The sequence below is a fragment of the Microcebus murinus genome, chromosome 12 (genome assembly GCF_040939455.1).
Source record: "Microcebus murinus isolate Inina chromosome 12, M.murinus_Inina_mat1.0, whole genome shotgun sequence".
NCBI lineage: Eukaryota > Metazoa > Chordata > Mammalia > Primates > Cheirogaleidae > Microcebus > Microcebus murinus.
Window position 1 is genome coordinate 85,289,388 of NC_134115.1, and position 23,619 is coordinate 85,313,006.

A 23,619-nucleotide genomic window follows, 5' to 3' on the forward strand; every position below is an offset into this window, starting at 1 on the left:
GGACCTTGCAGGTCATGTTGGAGCATTTGAATTTTATTTTATTGTATGGAAATTCATTGAAGGGCTCTAAGCAAGGGAGTGCCTGCTGCATTTTATCATTATTAGTTTTTGATCACTCTGGTTGCTATTTTCTATTGTTTGAGGGGGAGCAAAGCCAAGAGACCAGTAAGAAAGTTATCAGAGTGGTCTAGGCCAGATAATATGGTTTGGAGTAAGGTGTATGGGAATATACAAATTTGTATATCCTATTTTTATAGGAATATATAAATAGATCGATGGATAAAATGAATATTCCTGTTATATAAAAATATATGATATACAATGGATATACCTATTTTTATATTAATAGCAATATTTGTATAAAATATTTGTATACAAATATTACAATAGATAAAAACAAAGCACTTATGAATGGAACTTAATATATGATAAAAGTGTTTATTCCTACACTAGTGGCCCACAGTTGTATTTCCTGAAGTTTTCACATTCTATTTTATTATCTGTTAGACCAATATTACCGCATCATTTTTCCATTTCAAAAAATTTCCTGGGTATTCACCCATATTTACTTATCAAGTAAGATAAGTATCAAGATAAGTTTCAAAATAATTGTCATGTTCCACCCCACCTCACCCCCAAATCATCTTGGTTCTTTGATTTGGATTCCATTAAATTTATAAATTAAGTTGGGAAAATATGAAGTCTTTGCCATATTGCTACTTCCTGCCCAGGGATTTTTTTATATTTTTCAACTTATTAAGGTCTTCTTTAATGTCCTTCAATAAGGTTTTATAGTTTTCTTTCTATGGACTTTGCCATTTCTTGTTAAGCTTATGCCTAGTATATGCCTTAAAATATTCATTGCTAATGTGAATATAATCTGTTTCTATCATCTTTCTAAATGGAAATCACTGGTATTTAGTGTTGTATTTGGGGGATTCTATAAGTATTATAATACCTGCCTCCCTCTTGTGAGTTTGGAGCAAACTGAATCATAGATACAGGAAAGAGACATAATTGATTGGAAAGTATAGCTTTTGATGTGTAGCTAAGTGAGTTTGCTATATTTTTCCCTGAATTGGTTTATTTCTATAGTTGAAGGCAATGCAGGGCAATAGTATCTCTCTGCTCATGAAAAGGTTCACTTAGCACATAGTGACAGCATATTAAAATATTTGCTCTCTGCAACCAGCCAAATCCAAAAACAGAACTCAGAAGCATCTATTCTTGTTCAATTATTAATACTTCTCCCAAACTCACTAATCACTTCCTCTAAATCACTCATCCTCAGGGTGGAGAGGGGCCAGCAGTCTTATTCCAATGGGAGTCCCTCTATGTGGAAAAGAAGGATTCTCTCTTAACATTTAAGGAAGACTTTGACTTTAGTGCTAACCTTATAATTGACCACCTTACCAAAGCCTCTAAGATTTTTAGTTGATTCTTTTTGATTTTGATTTTTTGGGAAACACTGACATCATGAGCAAATGACAATTTTATCTCTTCCTTTCCAATATTCACATTTCTCATTTATTTTTCTTACCTTATTGCATTGGCTTTAGCTATAACAATGATAGCAGGTATCCTTTTGTTTCTTAAATGAATACTTTCAGTGTTTCACCATTAAATATGTTGTTGATGGATTCTGATAAACTTTGTCTTGTTAAGAAGTTTAAATTTTCTTCCTAGTTTATTAAGAGTTTTTAGAAATTTATAAGTCAATGGTTTTTGAAGTTTATTGAATGTTTTTAAAGCATCTATTCTATCGATAATGTCCTCTGATTTATCTTCCTTTAACAATGCAATGAATTTATGGATTCCCTAACAGAATTTTCTTTGCATTTCTAAAATAAATCTTGCTTGATCATGGTGGGTTTTTACTTACTTTATACCAAGCTGGATTCAAATTGCTAAAACTTTATTTACTAGTTTCACAACTACTATTAATTAAGTGAGTTGGTCTATAGCAGTGAGTCACATGTTGGAGCTTAATCATTGAGTTTTGAAAAGGTAGTCCTGGCTCAGATGAATTTGGGAAATGCCAGGTTAAATAAATGAACAGGTTTCTTTACTCCTGGACTTCACAGAGACCTTAATATGCTGACTTACTGTGACCCTCCAAAAGGTGACTGCAGCACTTACTCAAGTTATTTGACTGCAGAACCCCTTTTTCAAAAAACACATATTAAATTCTCTGGAGAACAGTATTCTATTCTAGTTTTCTGCAGTTCTCCTTTTTGGTGTTATCTCTGTTGGATTTTGGTATCAGGGTTACACCAAACATGGGAAACGGAAATGGAAATTTTTTGTTTCTCTCTCTCTCTCTTTTTTTTTTTTTTTTGGCAGTGTAACAGTTGTCCCCTGATGGTATGACAGAACTTGCTGTAAAACCATCTGAACCAGTGGCATTTCTGAGTGATAAAGATGTTTGGACCGCACATACCTGCATGGCTTCCCCACAGCGTGTTTTCCGCCACAGGCAATTCTGCTTGGCACCTTTTTCTTTAGGATCAAACAGTTATTTTGGAAAAGCCTAGGATGTGTGAAAACAAGACTCCATGTATTAGCAAATTGATGCTGATCACCTTTGTATATGGTCCTCAGCTCCTAAATGCTCCAGTCTCTTGGCAAGAATCCTTTCAAATAGCACACTCGCCTCTGCCTGGGGTACCTGGTCTGGACCCTCTGCTCATCCAGCTCCACTTTAACCTCGGCTTGTACTTTCCCCAAGTACTGTAGGGTAGGATTCCTGCTTAAAACTCTCCTTCTAGATATTTGCCTAAGGCCAGCCCCATAAACCTGGCTCTAGGCTTCTGTGGGTAAATCACCTGCCCAGCATAAGGGGAGACCGAGAATTACTAGGAGATTGGGGTTAGTCTGAGACGCTAGCTGAGCTCACCTTAGGTCAGCTTGGGCGATGAGAAGAGCTGAGGGATTCTGCGGTTCAGTAAAGCCTAGAAAGACCGGGTGGGCGGGGTGTCCCCAGAAGAGGCCAACTTTCAGCCCGCGGCCCGGCCGGGGGCTTCCAGGGACCTGCGGCTGAGCTGAGGACTGGTGTAGGATGCAGTGAGGCCTAGGAGAGCTCAGCCGGCCGAGGGTCCCAGGGAAAGGCCAGCGTGGGGGCGGGGATAGTCGATGCCCCAGGCTCCGGAGGCCGGGGGCTCCCGGGCACTGAGGCTGGCCGGGGGTCGCCCGCCGGCGCGGTGAGGCCCGGGTCGCGACGGGGCCCTGCGTGGGGCTGACGGGCCGGGCCGCGGGGGAGGCCGGCGGAGGCGGGGTGCCGGCCGGGGCGGCGGCGCGGGCTCGGGGCGCCAGGGCTCCCGCTCCCTCCTCCCGCCCGAGCCAGCCTCGGCCGCCCGGCGCTTCCCGCGGAGCCTGCAGCGGAGCCGGGAGGCCGGAGCCCGCGGCCCGCGTTGGGAGCCGCCGCCGCTGTTGCCGCCGCCGCCGCCAGGCCGCGCCCCGCCCCTCCCGCCGCCGCCGCCGCCGCCGCCGCCGCCGCCGCCGCCGCCGCCGCCGCTCCCCGGTGAGGCTCGCGCTCGGGCTGCGGCGCCGGCTCCCGCCGCCTGGGCCCCGGGCCCGGCCCCTCCCGCGCCGCCCGGGCGATGAGAAGCTGCTTCTGCGTGAGACGGAGCCGGGACCCGCCGCCGCCGCAGCCGCCGCCGCCCCAGCGGGGAACAGTTAAGTGAGGCCGGGGCTGGCGGGGCTGGCGGAGGCTCGGCCGGGCCGGCCTGCAGCCCGAGGGCGGGCGGGCGGGCGGGCGGGCGCGGGCCCCGGGCCCAGGGGCTGGCGGACGGGAGGAGCTGGGCCGCGCCGAGGCCTGCGGGCTCCGTGCCCGGCACGCCCCGGGGACAGGCCCGGGCGGCCTCTGCCGAGCCCAGAGCGCGCTGCGGCTGGGCTGGCGTGCAGGGTTTGGCCTTGCGGCGGGAGGCGGGAGGGAGCTGGGGGACCCGAGTGCAGGCAGCGCCCCCACGGCCGGGCAGGTGAGGGGCTCCGAAAACCTCCTCTGCTCGTGTGAGAGGCAAGTTGGCCCACCTGTGCCGAGGCCGCAGCGGCCACCAGGGCACAGGTTGGGGACAGTCGCTTGACCGGCCAGGCCTGGGGTCCAGGTCTCTGTGGTCACGTGGGTGAGACCCGAGTGCACCTGACCCCGGTCATCACCTGGGGTGCCGGCCACTTGTGTGACCTGGACATAGCAGAGAGGACACCCAAACCCCAGGGCACCTGTCTGCAAGGTGACATGAGACCCAGAGTACTCATCTGGGAGGATGGTGGGCATGTAGGTGAGCACCCTACAGTGACTCTGGCACTCATAAGGCACAAGGGACAGAGGCTGGGACAGAGCTGTGGCATGGCATCAGGGGACATCAAATCCTCAAAGGCAGGCACAGAGGAACAAGGTAGACTCAGGAGCATCTTTGTCCTCTTTGGTACCAACACACAACTGTTCTAAATTATCACCCTTTCTCACCATTCAAGATGCAACTCTTCAGCAAGACACAGAGGAAGACCACAGAAGGGCGGAAGGCAAATGGCTGTTGCCCTTTCTCTGCTCCCTGCTCCCTTCCCCCACCCAAGAACCCGAGCCCACTCCAATTCCTGCCACAAAAGCAGACAGCAGGCCAGCTCCTCTTCAGGGGCCTTTGTCTCTGGTGGTTCCTTCTCGATATAATCTCATTGTACATTTCTCGACAGCTGGCTGGATCCCATCTCATTTTAACAGGGCTAGCAAATCTTATCAGCTGCACCAGAAAAGCCTTAGAAAAGTTAGAAGATAAGCTCTGTGAAGCCTACACTAACTGAGAAACTCAGTGTACTTGGAAGTTTAGTTACAGGAGACGGTGACACCTTTTGCTCTCCAGAAATCACGTGGCCACTTTGAGATAATTGTGCCATGCTCAGAATCTTTAAATGGGGCCTCTGAGAGATGAGGCTTCTGCTGGGACCTGGACACCAAGGCCCACGTGAAGCAGTTGATGTGGCAATTACTGGTTTATTTGAACCTACGATCATCTTCTCTAATCCCCATTTTTCATTCCTTCCTCCTGGCCTTTAGGTCACACTCCAGATTTCAGTTAAAGGCGTTTTCTGTGCCCTGCCTCCATCCTGCTGGTGGGCTTTCTCCACTTCTGGCTGGAATGTTGTGCTGTGGTTATGTGCAAGGGGTTTAGAATTAGACCTCAGCTGAAGTCTTGGCTTTTCTACTTACTGTGTGTTCTTGGACAAACTAATGAACTTTTCTGAGTCTCAGTTTCCTCATTTGTAGAGTGAAACTAATGGCAGTATTTATGTCATAGGATTATGGTGAGAAGTAAATGACATATTGCAAGAAGAGTTTTAGCTCAGTGCCTGCCACATGGCAAGGAGTAGTAAAAGTTATGGGTTATTACAGAAGGCTTCTTAACTGATTAATGAGAAGAGTAACTTACTTATTTTTAGAGTGCCTTTCTGCTTGTGGTTACTATTTCATTCTTAACAGGACAACTAGAAAGTGATGGCATAGTAGAAAGAACACTGGGCTTGGATTCGGGGGTTGGGTTTGAATCTCAAGCTACCTCTTGGACCCCAGGTGACCACAGCCAAGTCATAGAACCTCTCTGAATCCCTATTTCCCTGATGTAAGAATGGCTTAAGAATACGGCCTTACCCCCATGAGTAGGGTACTTGGTCCGGAAGGCTGAATGAGCTAATGTACGCGACTGCATTTGGCGCTGCAGGACATGGGAGTCTTCAGGAAATTTAAGTGGGATTCAGCCTCCAGCGGCAGATTCTAGTTTTTCGGATTTGATGTTTATACAATTTGTTGTGTGGGGGGGTGGCTATAAGAAAATAATACGATTTCTTGTGCTTGTACATGTTACAAAACCACACAACTGTGTGAACACATGGCTGGATGTCCTCTCAGGGCCTCTGAAGGGGTAAGGGAGGGGCCCAGAGCTTAATCTCTATCAGTTTCATGGCAGATCGGCTGCTGGGGGAATCGGAATCCAAGTGGCCTAGGCCCTCCTGCCTTAGCTTGTTGGGAGTGCTCCATGCTCAAAGAGTGACATCCTTGCCACACTGCAAAGTAATGATGGCATTGGAAGCAAGCATGGGAAATGTCAAAGGTGCTATTATGATGATGAAGATAACAAATGACTACATGGCTGGATGTGGTTGGCCTGAGAACACTGTATTTAGTTGGCTGCGGTTGAGCGAGCAGAGCTTCCTTTACTGGTTGGGTTGTGGAGGGGAGCCCTGGGTTCCTTGAATGAGCTGCCTCACCCCAGGCCATTCTCATTCTCTCCGAGGCCTTCCCCGGACAGCGTTTCACTGGCCCCACTGGCTCTCCTTGGCCTTCTGCTTGCTAGGCTGCCCTTGGGAATTGTGGTTTCCCTGCACCGTCTGCACAGTTTGCTGTGGGCTTGCCTGAGTCATATCTCCTCTTTCCAGCTGCCTGGGAGGCAGCACCATGGCAGGGTGTGCTTGACATTACCTCCCTTGTTGGGGACATCCTGTGGGCACACGTTTGGTTTACTCGACATGATTCTGGTCAGATGTGGAGCTTGTCTAGGAGGAAATGTGAGAGCCCCATGGGCCTGGAGCCCAGGGGTTGCACACTGGAGCTTTGTAGCTCATAATTCCCTGAGGGCTGGAGAGCCATCTCGTTGGACCTGTGGCTAGAATCAACACGGGTTCGTTCATTCTCTTTCTTTCTTTGCTGGCTGGCTGGCTGGCTGGCTGGCTTTCTTTTTTTTCTTTCTACACGCATATATAAACACAGACTTTTTCTTTGTGAAAAGAGATACTGATTTGCAGAACTAAAAGTTCAAAAGAATACTCTTTGATCCTTAAGAGAGAAATGAGTTTTTAGTGAGCTAAATGTGCCTGCATTATAAAAATGCAGATTCCAGGGCCTCATACCCAGACTTTATTGAATCAGAATTTCTGAGGAAGGAGCCCTGGAATCTGTTTAACAAACACCATGGGTTGTGCTTATGCTTACTGCAATTTGAGAACTACAGTTCTAGATGCTTTCTAAAAAATTATTAAATACACACAACAGAAAATTTACTATCTTAACCATTTTTAAGTGCATAGATCAGTGGCATTAGGTACATTCACACTGTTGTACCATTAAGTTCCAGAACTTTTTCATCTTGCAAAACTGAAACTCTATACTCATTATACAACTTCCTATTTCCTTCTCTCCTCAGACCCAGCAACCACTGTTGCACTTCGTGTTTCTGTGAGTTCAGCTGCACTAGGTTCCTCATAGAAGTGGAATCAAACATTATTTGTCTTTTTGTCAGTGGCTTATTTCATTTAGCATAATACCTTCAAGGTATATCATTTTGTATCATGTGTCAGAATTTCCTTCCTTTTTAAGGCTGAGTAATATTCCATTGAATATATATACCATATTTTGTTTATCTGTTCATCCATAGGTAGACACTGGGCTGCTTCTGTCTTTGGTTTTTGTGAGTAATGCTTCTCTGAACATGGGTGTACAAATAACCTCTTTGAGACCCTGATTTCAATTCTTTTGGGTGTATACCTCAAAGTGGAATTGTTGGATTATATGGTAATTCTATTTTTAATTTTTTGAGGAACTGCCACACTGTTTTCCATAAAATGGTGGCTATACCATTTTACCTGCAGTGTACCAAGCTTCCAATTTCTCTACATGGTCACCAGCATTTGTTATTTTCTGTTCTTGTTTTATGGTTTTTTTGTTTTTTGGGTTTTGTTTTTTTTTTGGGGTTTTTTTGGTATCAGCCATCCTAATCAGTGTAAGGTGATACATTGTGGTTTTGATTTGAAGTTCCCTAATGACTGGTGATAGTGAACTTCCTTTCATGTGCTTGCTAGACATTTGTGTATCATCTTTGGGAAAATGTTAATTCAAGTCCTTTCCCCATTTTTTAATCAAGACATTTGTTTTTTGTCGAGTTGTAGGAGTTCTTTATAGATTCAAATATTAACCCCTCATCAGATACATGATTTGCACATATTTTCTCCCATTCTGCAGGTTGCATTTTCTCTCTGTTGATTGTCTTTTGATGCAAATTCTATATGCTTTATACACACTGTAACTCTATAAAGTATTTTCTACTATTCTAGTTTTATAGGGGTGGGGACTCAGGCCCTGTTCAGTAACTTGCCTGGGGTTACACAGGTTACACAGGGTTACACAGGTAGGTAGGTGGCAGAGATGGGATTAGAGCTCAGATCCTTAATGACTCCAAAGCTGCGCCCTTTCCGTTCCTCTGCTTTGGCTGCCATTCCCTGCACTGAGCTAATAGCATAAGGAGCCCCGTGGAGTCTAAAGGAACGGGCGTTGTTTGGAGAAATGTTCAGCTGCAGGAGAGGAAATATGAACGGAAAACCTGGGAATCTCTTCCTTCAAACCACTGGGCTGCTCCTTCCTGTAGATCTACTACATCATTGCTTAGACCTTAGAAATAGCAGAAAAGTAAAGACAAGTTTTGTGGTTCAGTTTGTTTGTTTAAGCATTGCATAAGCTTGTTTCAGAGCCCATGTGCTCTGAAGTCCCCCCTCCCGCAGTCTGTGTTCACACCACTGTGCCTGTGTGGATGCTGTATCTTCTGCCTGCAGGACTTAAACCATGCTGCACCCTCTTTCAGAGAGTCCAGCTCTTCAGTTAGGCAGAAGAAGTGAACCCTCATTTGTAGTCCATTTCTTTTGGGATCTGTCCCACAGCTTCTAGCTCCATGTCTTATTTGTTGCTGTATCACCCAGGACCGTGGAGCTTCTCCCTGGCTGTGCACATCCAGTCTCAGCCCCAGCCTAGGCCAATTAAATCAGAGCCCGAGGAGGGGAGTGGGGAGGCTGTAGTTTCATAAGCTCCCCAGGGCATTCCTCTTGCAGCCAGCCTGCACACCCACTGGCTCCTGCCAGGCCCTCGTGCAGCCTGTTTGCTCTGAGTTAGATCCACTTCTGGAACCACCCAGAAGTGCTGCAGCCCTTCCTCCCCTCCTCTGAAGGTGGCTCACTCCTGGAGTGTGTCCTGCCTTGGGGCATTGGCGACCCCAGCATGGGGCTCTCACTGGAAGGGGCCTGACTGGTCTGCTCTCACTGGTGCCCCTGCCCCTTTAAGTACCCTGCTTAATCCAGCGAAACTTGAAATTTTGAGAGGATAGGAATTTCATTTGTTTATCCTCTTCCATCCATTCATAATCCATTTATCGAGTACCCACTGCGAGCTGGGCACTGTGGTGGACATGACATACCTTTGAACTTGTATTCTGCTAGGCAAAGTGTCTTCTAGCCTTCTGCAAGGCAGGGCTGTGTGTGTATGTGTACACGTGCATGAGTACACGTGTGTACGTGTGTGCCGCGACTGTGTGCTCGGGTGATGTTGGGATTCTGAGTGACATTACCTGTCTGGCTGGGCAATTAGACAAGGTTCGAGAGGAATGGCAGATGTGAGCCAGACTGTAATGGTGGAGTGGGGGTCTGGAGGGGAGGAACTGGGTGTTCTTGGCTGGCCTGTGAGGAGGGAGGGAAAGAGAGGCTGGGGGGCTCATTCTGAGGCTCTTCTCCAGGGAAGGTTTCCTTTAGTTTCATTCCATTCATTTGTCAAACACCTAATGAATACCTAATCTCTTGTACTCAGTTTGGACTGTGGACCAGCCATTTCAGCGTCAGCTTCTCAGGCCTATTGAATCCGTATCTCAGGGGGTGATGTTCAGGAATCTATTTTAACACCCTCTCCTGGTGATTCTTGTGTGTGCTAAAGTTGGATAACTCCTGCTCTAAAATGTGGACTTTCTGTCTCCTCATTGCTGTACCCTTAGTGCTTAGCCAGAGGTGCTCCTTGCGCGATGTGGACTGCTGCTCGCCAGGCACTGTTAGGGACTGGGAGGGTGGGAGGATGCGTAGGGGAGATGGCAAGGCCAGCCAGGTTTGAGGTGTGTATGGGACACGTGGATGAACACAGCCAGCAGGACACCAGATAGACATCTCTGAGTCTCGAGAGAGAGGTCCAGGCTTGGAGATATTTTGGAAGTCATCAGCATATAGGTAGAACGATTAGGCAACCAAATGCGTGAAAATAAACTCTGAAGACCAGTTTGAAAGTCCGACAGGTGTGGTGGCCTGGCTGACCTGAAGCCAGGTGTGCTGTTGATTCTGGCCTGGGCACCCATTTGCCTGGCACTGAGGTCACATATTGGCATTTTTTCTCTGCAGGCGCTGTGGCCATCAGGGCAAGGGTGTGACTCACATCACTGAACACTCAGGAGACCATTGCTCGTGGGGCCTCCTGGGATGGTTGAATTTGTAAGGCATCTGCCTTCTGTTGGGGTCCTCCTTTTTGCTATGCGCCCCCCGCCCCCTGCAAGACCTAATGGGAGTGGGCAGGAACAGCCCTCGTTTGCAGTAATCATGAGGCTCGCACGTTTACTGGAGAATGCCCCAGCCTTGAATGATGTTCCCCAGTTTGTGCAGAGTCAGGCCTGTACAGGGCAGGGCTTTGGCCAGGGCAGTGCTGTAGAACTTGATCCTGGATTTATTTTTAGAGAGTGAATGCTGGAATCTAGCATTGCACCATAGGGGTTACAGCAGCCTGAACCCTGGCCTGCCTCACATGGTTTATGGAAAAATCTGTGTTTAGTAATAAAATGGTTAATATAAATCTGAGTATAGGTCAGATGGAATTGACTCATTTATACACCGGATTCTTCTATTAGGAGAAACAGACCTTTACTGGGGGGGAAAGGAAATGCTTGCAATTGTTAGTTCCCAAGCTAGAAAATTCTTTGTGATCTGGGAGAGCTTAAAAAAATATTTGCTTTAGTTCCCCAATATCATTGCAGCTCTCCCAGCTCTCCTGTGACCCGTTGCCACCTGACCGTACCCAACAGCATTTGTTAGAGTGATTTGACTTCTGACCAGTCAGCAGGTAATCTGTTCAGACCAAAGTTTAGGAAATGCCGAGATGCTATCCAGAGGTTCCACAGTGACCAACCTCTCAGTCCGTGCACTCTCTCCCGTGGGTGGCCTAAGGGCTGGCTGGCCATTTAGCTGGGTACAGCATGGACACTGGTTTCAGCTTGCAGCCTTCTGAGCAGGTAGGTCTCTGCACCTTTGCTTCAAGGAGGTGGCCAGGTTTGCGTGTTTGTGTGCGTTGTGGGGTGCATTGGTGACACCTGGCCATGGGCTCCTCCCTTGGGGATGGGGCAGTGTCCTTCTGTCTCTTCAGTTGTCAGCAGAAAGGTGCCGGTAATTGGGGCCCCAGAGGTGAGCGTGGATCCCCACAAACCATCACTGCCACTGGGGAACAGGCAAAGGACCTCCCCATGACGGCCATAGCAGCAGCAGCTTTGACGGGGGAGGAGGGGGGACAACCCCTTTCCAGCAACCACCCGCTCTTGTGCCGTTTCCCATGGCCAGTGAAATCTTTATCCCGTTCCTTCCCCAGCCCCGCAAGCTGGTGGATGTGGGCAGACAGTTTATGTCTTTGGTGCCCTTGACTTTGGACTTCAAGCAAGCTGATCACAAGTTGGTCCTTCTATGGGGATTTAATTAACCCACTGGTTTTGTCATTTCAATTATAGTAGCCCAATTTCACCTGCCCCCCCCTTAATACTTTGAAATTGCTCTCCTCAAAAGTTGTGCACCAGTCATGCCTTCAGCCCTGACCAGCAGCGCTGGCACGGCTTCTGAGCCAGCCTTCCTGGTCACAGCAGGAGCAAGCTGGCAGGGAGGCTGGGGCGCAGCACTGCTGCCCTCGGGGCCTCCTTTGAAGGCAGCACCCCCTGCCCCCTGCAGCTGTTTGCCCCTGAAAGCACTTTAAACTCCTCGGCCCACACCCTGCTGCGGTAAGGGCCTTGGTGGAGAGAGGGCTGAGCTTTGTTAGTTGGGTTTTGATTTCAGTACAGGAGTTGATAAAACGAGATAAACCCCAGGCTCACCAGGGCCGGGGAAATTAAACAGAGATGATATCAAAGTTCCCCTGAGTTTTCAACTGTGATACAGTAGCTCAGTTTTCTCCCAGACTGGGGCCGGGAGGCAGCCTTTGATTCTGAAACAATGTTCAGCATCAGTTAAGCCCAGCACTGCTGACTTTTAGGGATTAAGCACACTGTTGTAGCAGTTCTTTGATCAGCTACAAGGGAGCAGTGTGCCGCCTGTGTGAAGGGGCTTTATAGTTCAAGTTCATTTCTCTGTGAACCTGGATGACAGCACTGGTGAGGTGCGGCGGCGCTGGGGGCCGGTCCCCCAGTGCTGTTTGCAGCGTTGCAGGCGGAAGCAGGAAGCAGGCTTCTTCCTGGCCTTGTTGAACGGTGTTCCTTGGGCACGGCTTGGTGGAAGAAACCCTCCTGGCTTGGAACACACCTAACCCTCCCCACCTTGCCCAGCCCGTACACGCGTGGGTGCGCGCACATGCATGCACACGGACACATACGCTTACTCTCCTGCCTTGCGGAGGAAGCCTCTCAGGGACAGACATGGGAACGGCTGCCTGGAGCAAGGCTCTGCGGCACCCATCCTCGGAAGTGACCTAGCAGAGGCTGTATGCCCGGCTCGGGGAGAGGTCGGAATGGGGTTTGGGACCAGATGACCTGTGAGGTTAAACCAGAGGGACCAGCTCACAGTCACATGTGACTCCCTGGCACCCCACCACCTTCATTCCTTACCTGGCATTTGCTGAGAACAGACTTGGATTGGCGCGATCCTATAGTTTTGAAAAATTTCAACATCCCTCGTCTTGTCTTGTCATCAAAACCACTGGGTCGACTCCTGGCATTCCCCGTGGAGACCCTCCTTGTAGCCCCAGCTGGGGTGGCACAGGGTTCCCCACTTTGCGCATTCCTACCCCCTCCCCCGACGGCCCTGCGACTTCCAGTTGGTAATGGAGCCCCGTGAGCGGTCGATCCTGCTCGCACCGTGCCATAGATCAACCTAGTCCCTCCTGCGCCGTGCTCGGATCTCCCTCATTAGGCCTAAATTTACCTCCATCCTACACAAACATGGCCTTAGCTCATTTTTATTGTTGTAAATTATTTATGAGGGGAATGTTGAATCTTGAAACTGAGGTGTGAGGGAAATTAATCCCATGTTACTTTTATCTTTCTCTACTTTTTCCTCCCCCTTGCTTGACTTATTGAGCTGTGGCTGGAGAAAGAAGAGCTTTGGCATTTTAAAATATAATTAGTGTTGAAACTGCTTTCTCGGTTGGATGGGATGTTGGTGCCGCTGCACAGTGCAAGGGGAGGACCAGGCCCGGGGAGGGAGTGTGGCTGTCCCCCTGGCCATTGCTGTCTGCCAGCTGCATGGCCTCTGAGAAGTTGGGGCCTCAGTTTTCTCCCCTGTAAAATAGGGATACCACGAGCTAGCCTCCTCCCAACTTTGATATGAGCACCAACTGAAAGGGAGCCCGGGAAAGTTTTTTTTGGGAATTGCAAAGTGTTGGCCGAGTGCAACAGAGGTGCATTCGTGTGTTTTGTGTGCAGCTGGGATTTTGAGATAGAGGCGGGTGCTGGAAGAGGGCTGCTGAGATGAAACCAAGAGTCGTTGCGAGTCAGTCTTTGGATTTTATGTTTTAGTCCAGACAGGTTAATGTTGGTCTCAACACCCTGCTCCCTTGCCCTCCCCTCCCTGGTCGGATTTCTCTGCCGGCTCACATTAATGGCCTCTTCTTCCCCTCCGGCAGAGGCCTGGCCCGCGACCCTGGGTGGCTGAGTATTCTGCGGTGGTGCCATCCCTCCTGGCTTGAAGCTCCGTGCAGCCTGCGAAACGTGGAGTGCTAGTTAATAAATGGCCTTTTGTTAGGAAGGTCAATTGAAGTGCCGGTAGAGACGCTGTTAAAAGTAATTTGCAGTCAGAAAATATGTAATTCAGGGCAAGCTGCTTTGAGTGATGGCCTCTGCCATGGATATCTTGGGTGTTTCTCATTAAAAGCTTCCTTGGCTGGTGGTGGCGCTTCCTCTGCCCGAGCCGGCTGCAGCCTGGTGCAGAGAGGAGCCATTTGTCTGCATTTCACAAAGGCCGCCTTGATCCCCAGGGTACAGCAGCTGGTGGGGGTCGGGGGGAGGCGAGGGGACAGTGGGCTCCCTGCCACCGTGCTGCTCGGCCCCTCCGCAGGCTGGGCTGTGACCAGCACAGACACAGGCCCTGGCTCCTTTGTCTGCCTCGGCCGGGGGCCGCTGCAGCCATCTTGGCGTCCGCCGCTGGGCCGCCGCCTCGGTGCACTCTGGGAGCAGCAGGGCCGCTTTGAGAGCGAGTTTACCCTCCTGCAGTTGAGAGTGTGCTTCAGGGCCGGAGGGCCGTTGTCATCAGGACCTCGGGGAGGACGTTGTGACCAGAGGACATGGCAACGAATCTATCAGCAAAAAAGATGTTGCTTGTTTATGTTTACCCTCTCTCTCTCCCCCCTTTCTTGTCTCTCTCTAACAGTAGAGGCCGTACTATCTTTATAAAAAATAATAATAATAAAAAAAACTTACCTCACATGTTCTTTATTAAATTCACAGCGTGATATTTTAGCACTGACAGGATCCGTACATTCTGTTAATGAGTTGTTAATTGCAAAGCATTTTTGGTAACCAACAGCAGGTACCAATATTTTGCAAGCTGCAGCGATGTTATTTTCATGTTACTGATAATATAGGATCTTTGAAGTGCAGAGACTTTCTGATCAGTGCCTGGTTTGGATCAGGCAGGTGCAGATATTTAATTTTAAATCTTTAGTGAGGGCATGCATGCGTATTCACTCAAATATTTACTTAATGCCCACTGTGTGCAGGAAGCACTAAGCCCTGTGCTTTTTGTAGATAAAACTGCCTGGTAAATGAAATTTGAAAATAGAGAATGATGCAGTGATGCAGCTTGATATCCTGCCTCCTGCCCTGGCCGTCTAGAAGCTTATTTTCAGTAGAATTAAGTAAAACGTAACTTAGTTTAGCTTTTGTCGTAAACAGAAGCTGAGTTTGCAGCTGTGCCAGGCGCTCCCTAGCCTTGATCTCGGACTTGGCTCCATGGCATTGACAAGTCTGTTTCCGGAGCCTTTTGTGGGTTCCACTGACTTCATGGGTAACCTGTGTACAGCATTTTGATTGTTCCTGTTTAGGAGACTGCAGGCATATTTAATGGCCTCTGCCTCTTCCGATTCTAGGCTGGGAAGCAAGACTGTTCCTCCTGCCTGCCTATGAGGCAGGGTGTTTGGTTTGCTGTAGAAGCAGTAACCAGCCTTGAGGGATCTGGCAGACCTACAGCTAGTGGAATTTAATTGCTGCAGAAGGAGGTGGAATTTGACTTGCTCCTTTTCGCTGCTTGTCCTTTTCAGAGTACTTAGATCCATTTACATAAGGTGTTGCCTCCTTTATTTGCTTTCCCGTGCTCTGCCGCTCCGGCTGCCCGGACCCAGAGCTCTCTGTATTCCACCTGTCTCCTCCGGTCACATCAAGGCACAGTCAGCAGCAGAATAATAATTCCATTTCCCTCCCTCTCTCCCCAAGTGCCCAGCAAGAATTACGGTCATTGCGAGTGTTTGGCTCTGAGTCAGTGCCCACATGACCTGGGGGCGAAACACAACAAAGGGACCTGCCAGTCCTCTAGGGAGCGATACTTTCCATGGTTCTGGCCAGTTACACTGGACCCATGTGCCCCGAACCCCTCCAGTGTCATCTGCTTTTTGCCGAGTGCCTACTGTGTACCAGGGATCTCTACCAGGCCCCGAGTTTACATCGCCTCTCTTGGTTCTCAGAGCAGCTGTGCAGGTGTCAGTTTCCTGACCTTGTTCTATAGTTGAGAAAATAAAGTCTCCAGGATGTGAAATTGCTTGCCCCAAATCACCAGCTAGTCAGTCATAGATCTTGGACTCGACCACCCTTCCTTTGCCCCGTGCCCAGAGCTCTCTCTACTATGTTTTTGCAAAGTTCCTTGCTTATTTGCAAAGCTCTGCCTGCTGAAAGTCTAACCTTGGCCGTGGTAGAGGCTGGATTTGGGAGTCGCACCTCCATGAGGAGAGGCTGTGAGGGAGAGAAAGGAAAGGCGTTCTTGGGCTTCGCTGTCTGATTAATCCTCAGGGGAGTTACTGGTATCTGTTGAGAAATCAGGCAGCTGGACAGTGGTGGTGAAAGTAATTTGCTTTTGGGTTTGAGTCAAAATTACCTCCTGAAGAGCAGGGACAAGCCCTCATTAACTGTGTTAGCTCAGCACTCAAAGCTAACTTGAGGAGAGCAGGGGCCAGAGGGGATTTGAATCCCCGACCCGAGGAAAGGGTCAGGTAGGGCCGGGGCCCCTCAGCCAGTCCAGCACATGGAGCTCAGCCCAGGACAGTTGCCCTAGGATTCTGGTTCTATTAATATCTGTCTGAGACTTTGTATTGTTTGCTTTAAAGGCCAAGTTTGAACTTTGTGCTTTCTTTTTCCTTTCCGGAACCAGGACCTGTCCACCATGCCTGAAGTCAAAGACCTTTCGGAAGCCTTGCCGGAAACGTCCATGGACCCCATCACAGGCGTCGGGGTGGTGGCTTCTCGGAACCGAGCCCCGACGGGCTACGATGTAGTAAGTCGAGATGCTAGATTGTACGTTTTGCCAATTCGACTGGTGTTTATCTCCTGTGTCCAAGCCCTGTGACCCTTGTGTGTCAGATGTGCTTCCTCCCTCCTAGACTTGCGCCCTTCTGGGCCATTTCCTGGCCTCCGCTGTGGCTGGGTCACTTGACCTCCATGATAGTCACTTCCACTGTCTGTAAAACGAAGGGGTTAGATTAGTTGATTGCCGTAGTCACCTCTAGTGGTGACATTTCGTGGGAAGGATCCAGAGTCTATGAAAGACCCTGGTGGTTGTCATACATTGCTATGCATGTATGAATATCTTAAACATGTTGTCATGCATTCGTAGCTCTTTACAGTCTATAAAATAGTTTCCTGCGCATGAACTCATTTAACTCTCACAAGTCCCTGGAAGTCTGGGAGGGCAAGTAGCTTTGTCTCCACCGTGCTGATCAGGATAACCTAAGACCTGAGAAGTGAAGCGACAGAGTCCTAGTCCTTAGACATGGCAAATCATTAGGACCAGACCTCCTCCCAGCTCAGTGCCATCACTGACCACTGCCCCATTTAGCAGAGAACTTTCCTTGCTTTTCAGTCGATGTCTGTGCTGGTGTCCAGTAGTCCTGACAATCGGAACTGGCGATTTTGCTATTTCAGTAGGTAAATTCTGATTTGGGTGGAGCTTAAAAAGTACAGAGGAACATTAGGAGGGTTTAATTAACAGTGAATGTTGTCATGTGTTCTGAGACTACAGTGCTCTTATTTTTACTTTCCTCATTTTGTTTATGATGATGTTTTGTTCTTATTCATTTTAAATGTGCACCAAGAATACGTAAGAAAAAAAGAACACGAATCTCATTCACCAGTGCTGAAAACCTGCCACAGTGGTTAGATGCGCGTCTGATGTCCCGCGGTGGGAAGGATGTGGTGCCTGGTGCAGCAGCGCCCCAGGGCAGGGTTTCTGGACCTCGGCACTGCTGACATTTGGGGCCAGACAATCAGATAACTGTTTTCTGTGCAGCTGTCCTTCGCATCGTGTGATGTTTAGCAGCACCCCTGGCCTCTACCTGGTCGATGCCAGTAGCACCTGCCCCTCCTTTCCCAGTGGCGACGACCAGGGATGTCTCTGCACACTGCTAGATGTCTCCAGGTGGAGGGGCAAAATCAGCCCCCGTGGAGAACCGCGGCAGTCCCTGCAGATCACGCCGGGTCCCGGGTGAGGGACGAGAAGCCTGTTCCCAGGCGCCACATCCCTTTCCCAACGCGTGGAAGCTCACAGACATTGTAAAAGTGAAAGAACAAGGGAATCTTTCTGACAAAGATTTGAATCTTACCTGCTGCCTGGCTTCAAAGCACGATTTGAATGTATAACTTTCATAAAATAGAATCATTAGGTATGGCTTTGTGCCATGAAACTCTTGGGGAAGCTAATAAAAATGTTCCTGATTCGAGAAGCCAAAGTGTCTCTCGATGAATTAGGCACGAAGCAGCAAGTTGTGAATCACGGCCGGGGCTGGGCGCTCCGCTCCGCAAGGACGGGCTCGGGGTCGCTCTCCCGGGAGGGCACTCGGGGAGCTCAGGCCCGAGGCGGGGGTCTCCCCAGCTTCCTGCCATCCTCTTTTGTTGATCTGTATCTTTAACATTCCATCTGGACCTTTGGGGTCAGGCTGCGTGCTTGGCTAGTGGGTAGCAGATGGCCTTTGATAGTTTGGCTTTCTGGAAGTCTTGGCAAGTCTGACAGGAGCAGAATCTATCCCTATCATTTTCTCCTAACATCTAGCTCAGGGCAGAAGAGCGCAGTGTCAAATGAGTAAAATTAATAAGCACATTTCATGATTGTGCTGTGCCGTGCATTTTAGTGGGAGGTGAGGAGGGCAAGGGGCTGGCGCTAGTCACCCGGTAATTACCCAGCCTCCGCACGGCCGCGGCGGAGACTGCCCCAGCTCCCTCTCGGAGCTGTTCCCGGGAGAGAGGTGGGAACCGTCTCGTGGTACTGGCCTCTGGACCGTTCTCAGAGAAGCATCTCGTTCCCCAGAGATCTGGCCTCCAGTTCGAGGGGAAGGCGGGGAGGGCAGGGCGAGGAGAGGGACGTCCCGTTCCTTTTATCTGGAGTTTCATAGGACGGCAACATGGAAACCAAAGTGCAGGGCGCCGTGTGGCGGCCGGGCTGCAGAGATGCTCAGACAGAACCCCGTGGATGAGGAAGCCCTGCTGCGGATTGGGGCGAGACCTCTCTCCGTCTGTCATGGCTGCTCTAGGATTAATCCCTCCCGGTGCACAGGGGGCGTTAAGCACCGCGGCCCCGCGGCCCCGCGAGTCTGGCGCCAGCTGGACTGCTGACCCTGCGCAGCACAAACGCTTTCAAATGAGCTCGGGCCCCATTGCTGCTGGAGGTAAAAGGTGCCACATGCTCATTTATAAAAATTTAATTAAATACCTTCCCATCTCTCCGGGTCAGGAGAAGTTTCTTAGGCTAAGGGGCTGGGGATTTTTTGGTAAACTTCTCAATTTATTGTCCCTGTTTCCGCAGTCTTCTCTGAAATAGCCTCCCCTTTCTGTTCTGCAGCCACACTCTCAGATGTTGGGGTGACTGGTGCTGCTGTTCCCTTGCAGCATTGGGGGTGGGTCTCGTGAGTCCTTGGGAAGCCACGGAGCCTGGTGTAATGTCTATGTCACAGGTGCCCGGTGTTTGCCAAGAGAAGCGTGTGCTCTTTCATCATATGTGGATGGTCAATTGTCAAAGACTTGCCATGCTTTATAAGGAGCACTGCCTACTAACTCGTCTGCACAGAGTTAACCTTTGGCTTGCAAGTCACTTGGGGATGTTCCAGGGTCTGAGAGGCACCGAGCCGGACATTGCTGAGGCTCAACGTGGGTGTGTATCCAGGGATACACATCCTGCCTTTGACCTACATCAATTTGTCTTTCTAAGTGAATGCTTAGAACCCAGCGACTGAAGCCGCAAAACAGTTATTGTGAGATGACTTTCTTTCCAGAAAAGATATCTCTTCCTTTGCTTGATAATATATATATATATTTTAATAAAAAACAAAATTTCAGCAATATAGAGAAGGTGAGAATGATCAAACACTCCAGGATGTTCTAATTTTAAACTGTTTGTTTATCCAGCTTATTTTGTTGTGTACCTGCCATGTTTCAGCTGGGAGCCGGGGACACAGTGATGAGCAAAAACATGCAGCGTTCCTGCCTTGAGGAGGGGTACAGTGTGGGGTGGGGGAGGTGACGAAGATCACGCAAATAAGTGAGAAGAGAAACTGCAGCAGGTGCTTGGAAGGGAAGCACTGACGGACTATTTATCTTTCAGATCCAACTTTCCAGATCTACCCACCTCTCATGGTACATCCCAGGTTCTGGCAGCACGAGCCTCTCTCTTCTAGAAGTCGCTTCTGGAAATCGCTGTTTGCCCGCTTCTTTTCACACAGTGGGCCCTGCCTGGTGTTGGGGCCTTTCCCAGGAAACGGCCTCAGCTGTGCTCAGCGTTCTAAGGCTCTGACTTTCTCTCCCGCCACCACATTGCACCCTTTTCGTTGGTGACATCTGTGAGGCTGGGTTCAGCTCCCTGCTCACATGGCACCTACCTGCTGCCCCCACCTTTCTGGCCCATGTGGGGGCCAGGCACTGCTCTCCCTGTGGGGGTGGGGAACCTGCGGCCTTGGGGCCACACGTGGCCTTCTGGATCCTTGAGTGTGGCCTTGTGCCCGAATCCACATGTTACAGAAATGCAGTTGAGGGGCCGCACTTGGGGATCTGGAGGGCCTCAGGTGGCCCCAAGGCCACAGGTTCCCCCCCACCCCTGCCAAGTCCGTTTTGTGAGGCTATAATGGAGTACCAAAGACTGGGTCATTTATAAAGAGCAGAGATTTATGTCTTGCAGTTCTGGAGGCTGGGGAATCCAAAGTTGAGGGGCCGGCGTCTGGTGAGGGGCTTCTTGCTTCGTGGCAGGAGGTGGAGGGGCACGAGCGTGTGAGCGAGCAAGAGAGGGCTGGGCTTGGCCCTCTGCCAGGAACCTGCTCCTGGGCTATGGCTCCTGGGACGAGGCCATTAACACGTTCACCAGGGGGCCCTCGTGACCTCTTCACCTCTGAAAGCTCCCACCTTTCAACACTGTTGCACTGGGGGTTAAGCTCCCAACACACGAACTTTGGGGGACACACCAGACCACATAGCACGTGGTTTCCCACAGAACAGCTGAGACCAGGCTTACTTTTAGCAAGACATTTCTGGGGCTTTGGGGACACTGAGCACAATCACTCAGGTGATTGTGACACCCGCAGAGGCGGAAGGAGATGGCTGTGAACTTGGTGGTCAGCCCAGCAGCGAGACTGTGTGGACTTGAGGAGGTGGGGGTGAGGCTCAGAGGCCGGGGGCGGGGCCGCCTTTGCAGAAGGAAGGCGAGGGGAGCATGGTGGCCAGAGGGTGGCAGGACATCAGGAGCCTTTTCTTCCCGTATTTAAAGGTAGGGAAGTGTTGCACAAGTTCAGCTGCTGGTGGAAGGAACCAGCAGGGAGGGAGGGGTGTAGACACAGGAGCCGGGAGTTGGGATCCAGACCCAGGTGACGGGAGGCCCAGGTGCTGGGGTGACTGTGGCTCTTGCTCTAGCCCTGGCCAGCCCTGTGGGCAGCACGAGGACCTGCCCTCTGGGAGTCTCCACTTCCCAGTTCTTTCTGCTCCACCCCTCCCCCACCTCCCTTCCTCCAAACACTGTTTATTTCTGAAACTAATTAGACAACAAAACATTTCTTTAAAACCATTGGACCCACATAGTGTATATATGCCCAAAATGTATTAGGAATTTTCTAAATAGAGTTTCAGATGCTTGCACTGTCAAATGTGAGGGGCTCTGGGGGCCCAGGGGAGACCAGCTCTTCTCTGGGGTTGTGGGCTGGGTATGGGGGCAGGGATGAGTTTAAAATCCCAAACCTGCAAATGAGGTCCTATATTTTTACTTGCCAAAGTAGGGGAAAAAATCGACTAGATGGTGATGTAGGTTCAGACGAGCTTGTATTTTTATACAGTGCTCAAGGAATTTCAGAAATCATGGAAAGCATAGGAAGATGGTAGCAATATCTTGTAAAGGCCATATGGTAAACATCCAGTGGAAATGTGGGACATCATCACACTGTGGGACATCATCACATGTCCATTCTGAGCACAGCTGCCACAGGGGTTTTCAGAAAGCTGAAGCTTTGGTGGGGGCCCCAGCAGCGGGGGAGGGGAAACTGCCCTTGTTCCTCATGGGCCAGAGGACATGATGAACCAAAGCCTCAGGCACCTGCCCCTCCTGTAACTGCCTCTACCAAGCAAATGCATTCAGGAGGGGGGGGCAGCTTATTCTGGCCGTCTCTGGTTCCCTCTGCACATGCTTTGCCCTGGAGGGGCTGCTCCAACTGCAGGAATAACAACAGACTTTGAGTCCTGCCGCACAGATGGGTTTATTTTCAGAACCAGAGCTTGTTTTGATAAAAGGCACCAGGTGTTCCTCTTTTTTGTTTTGTTAGAACATACATTAAACTGAGATTTACTGAAAACATGGAAAATGATTTTTTTGACCAGCCCCTGGGCCTTTGTTTCCTGCAGCCTGAACCAGCAAACTTCTGTGAACCGTCCGTGTCTTCCCTCCACGCTCCCCTTTGCCCGCCGAGCCCTGGCCCGGCACATGCACTTGGCACGCTCGGCCTGGTGCACACCCAAGGAGGTGTGCAAGAGGCAACGTCAGCGCTTGTCAAGACGCTTCCATCAGGAATAGTGGCGTGACTCGCCGGGGTGCCGAGGAGCTGGGCTTGTCTTCTAGGCTTCCCTCCCCCACCAACCACGAAGTCTTAGTTTTGAACCAAAGGCTTTAGTTCCCACTAAGGACTCATTCCATAGTTGATTCATCTGGAAAGTGGCACGGACGGGAAGGGAGCAGGGCCGTGCCCTGCACTTCCTTCTGTTCACTAGCGCTTCCCGTGCACCGTTTAGAAAGGCTTCCAGCAGTGGAACTGGACTGGTGGAAAAGATGAGGCACTTGCTTTAATCCTTTTGTTCCAATGAAACTTTTTTTACTTTGAGAGAGTCGTAGATTCACATGCAGTTGCGAGAAGTAACGCAGAGAGACCCTGTTTACCCTTTTACACTTTCCCCCCATAGCAACATCTCGCAGACCCTAGCACAGTGTCACAAGCAGGGTATTGACATTCGTGCCGTCAAGTCACAGAACATTTCTGTTTCAAAATGTACCCAGGATTTTGTTTTTATTCAGGTGTGGTGTGGCTGGTAGATCCGGAGAGGACTGCCATTGAAAAGATAGTTTTTTTTACTCGTAGTTTCCCAGAGAAGCAGCCGTGCCAGGCCACGCAGGGCCACGCAGGGCCACGCAGGGAAGCACCTGGCTTGGTAGGAGGTGGAGGGAGCTGGTGGGGGGACACACTACAGGTGCCTTTATTGTGGTTTCCTAGGAAAGGCAATGAAAGCAGGGTAAGCAGACTTAGGACTATCTAGTTTGAAAATTTAGAACTCTGGGCTATAAGGGCACCCTGTTGTCCAGGACCTGGCCCTGGGTGATTTGGGGCAGGAGGATTCTGTATTTGACTTCTGGCCCATAATGTAAGCAGGTGGACTTACTTGTAAACTCAGCATTGGTTGTTTTGCATATCAAAAGCCTGCACACAGGCAAGTCATTTACAATCTCTAGGAATTAGCCAACCCTGGGAGGGGCAGTCCCTCCCTGGGTCTGCAAGGCCTCAAGACATCAAAGCATCATAAAATATAGAAAAAAATCCTGTAATACAATTTCCATAAGGGTCTCTCACATTGCTCTTTTATAGCCACATTCACTTCCCTTCACCACCAGTACCTCCTTAGCCCCTGATAGCCACTAATCTCTTCTCCATTTCTAGAATTTTTTTCAGGAATATCATATACATGAAAGTATGTATGTATGTAACCTTTTGGGATTGGCTTTGCCCCCCTCCCCCCAAACTCAGCATAATTCTCCTAAGATTCATCCAGAGAATCTCTTTTGTGTATCAACAGTTTATTCTTTTTTATTAATAAATAACAGTCCATGGTATGGGTGTACCACAATTTGTTTAACCATTCATGCATTGAAGGACACATT

At 49.7% G+C, this 23,619-nt stretch overlaps 1 protein-coding gene across 5 annotated transcripts in view; it reads left to right on the plus strand.

Annotated features, from left to right (window-relative positions):
• Positions 1-3,513: 3,513 nt before the first annotated feature.
• MVB12B (multivesicular body subunit 12B) overlaps positions 3,514-23,619 on the plus strand; it is a 162,483-nt gene continuing 142,377 nt past the window's right edge. The window contains exons 1-2 of one of the 5 annotated variants that reach the window (XM_076009042.1): positions 3,514-3,674; positions 16,387-16,509. In XM_076009042.1, coding sequence (XP_075865157.1) covers positions 3,600-3,674; positions 16,387-16,509 — 198 coding nt within the window. In that variant the 5' untranslated portion in view covers positions 3,514-3,599. Of the gene's footprint in view, positions 3,675-10,733; positions 11,070-16,386; positions 16,510-23,619 lie in introns of those variants that run through there. The other 4 variants (XM_020289478.2, XM_020289479.2, XM_076009043.1 and 1 more) reach the window with 4 other exon arrangements.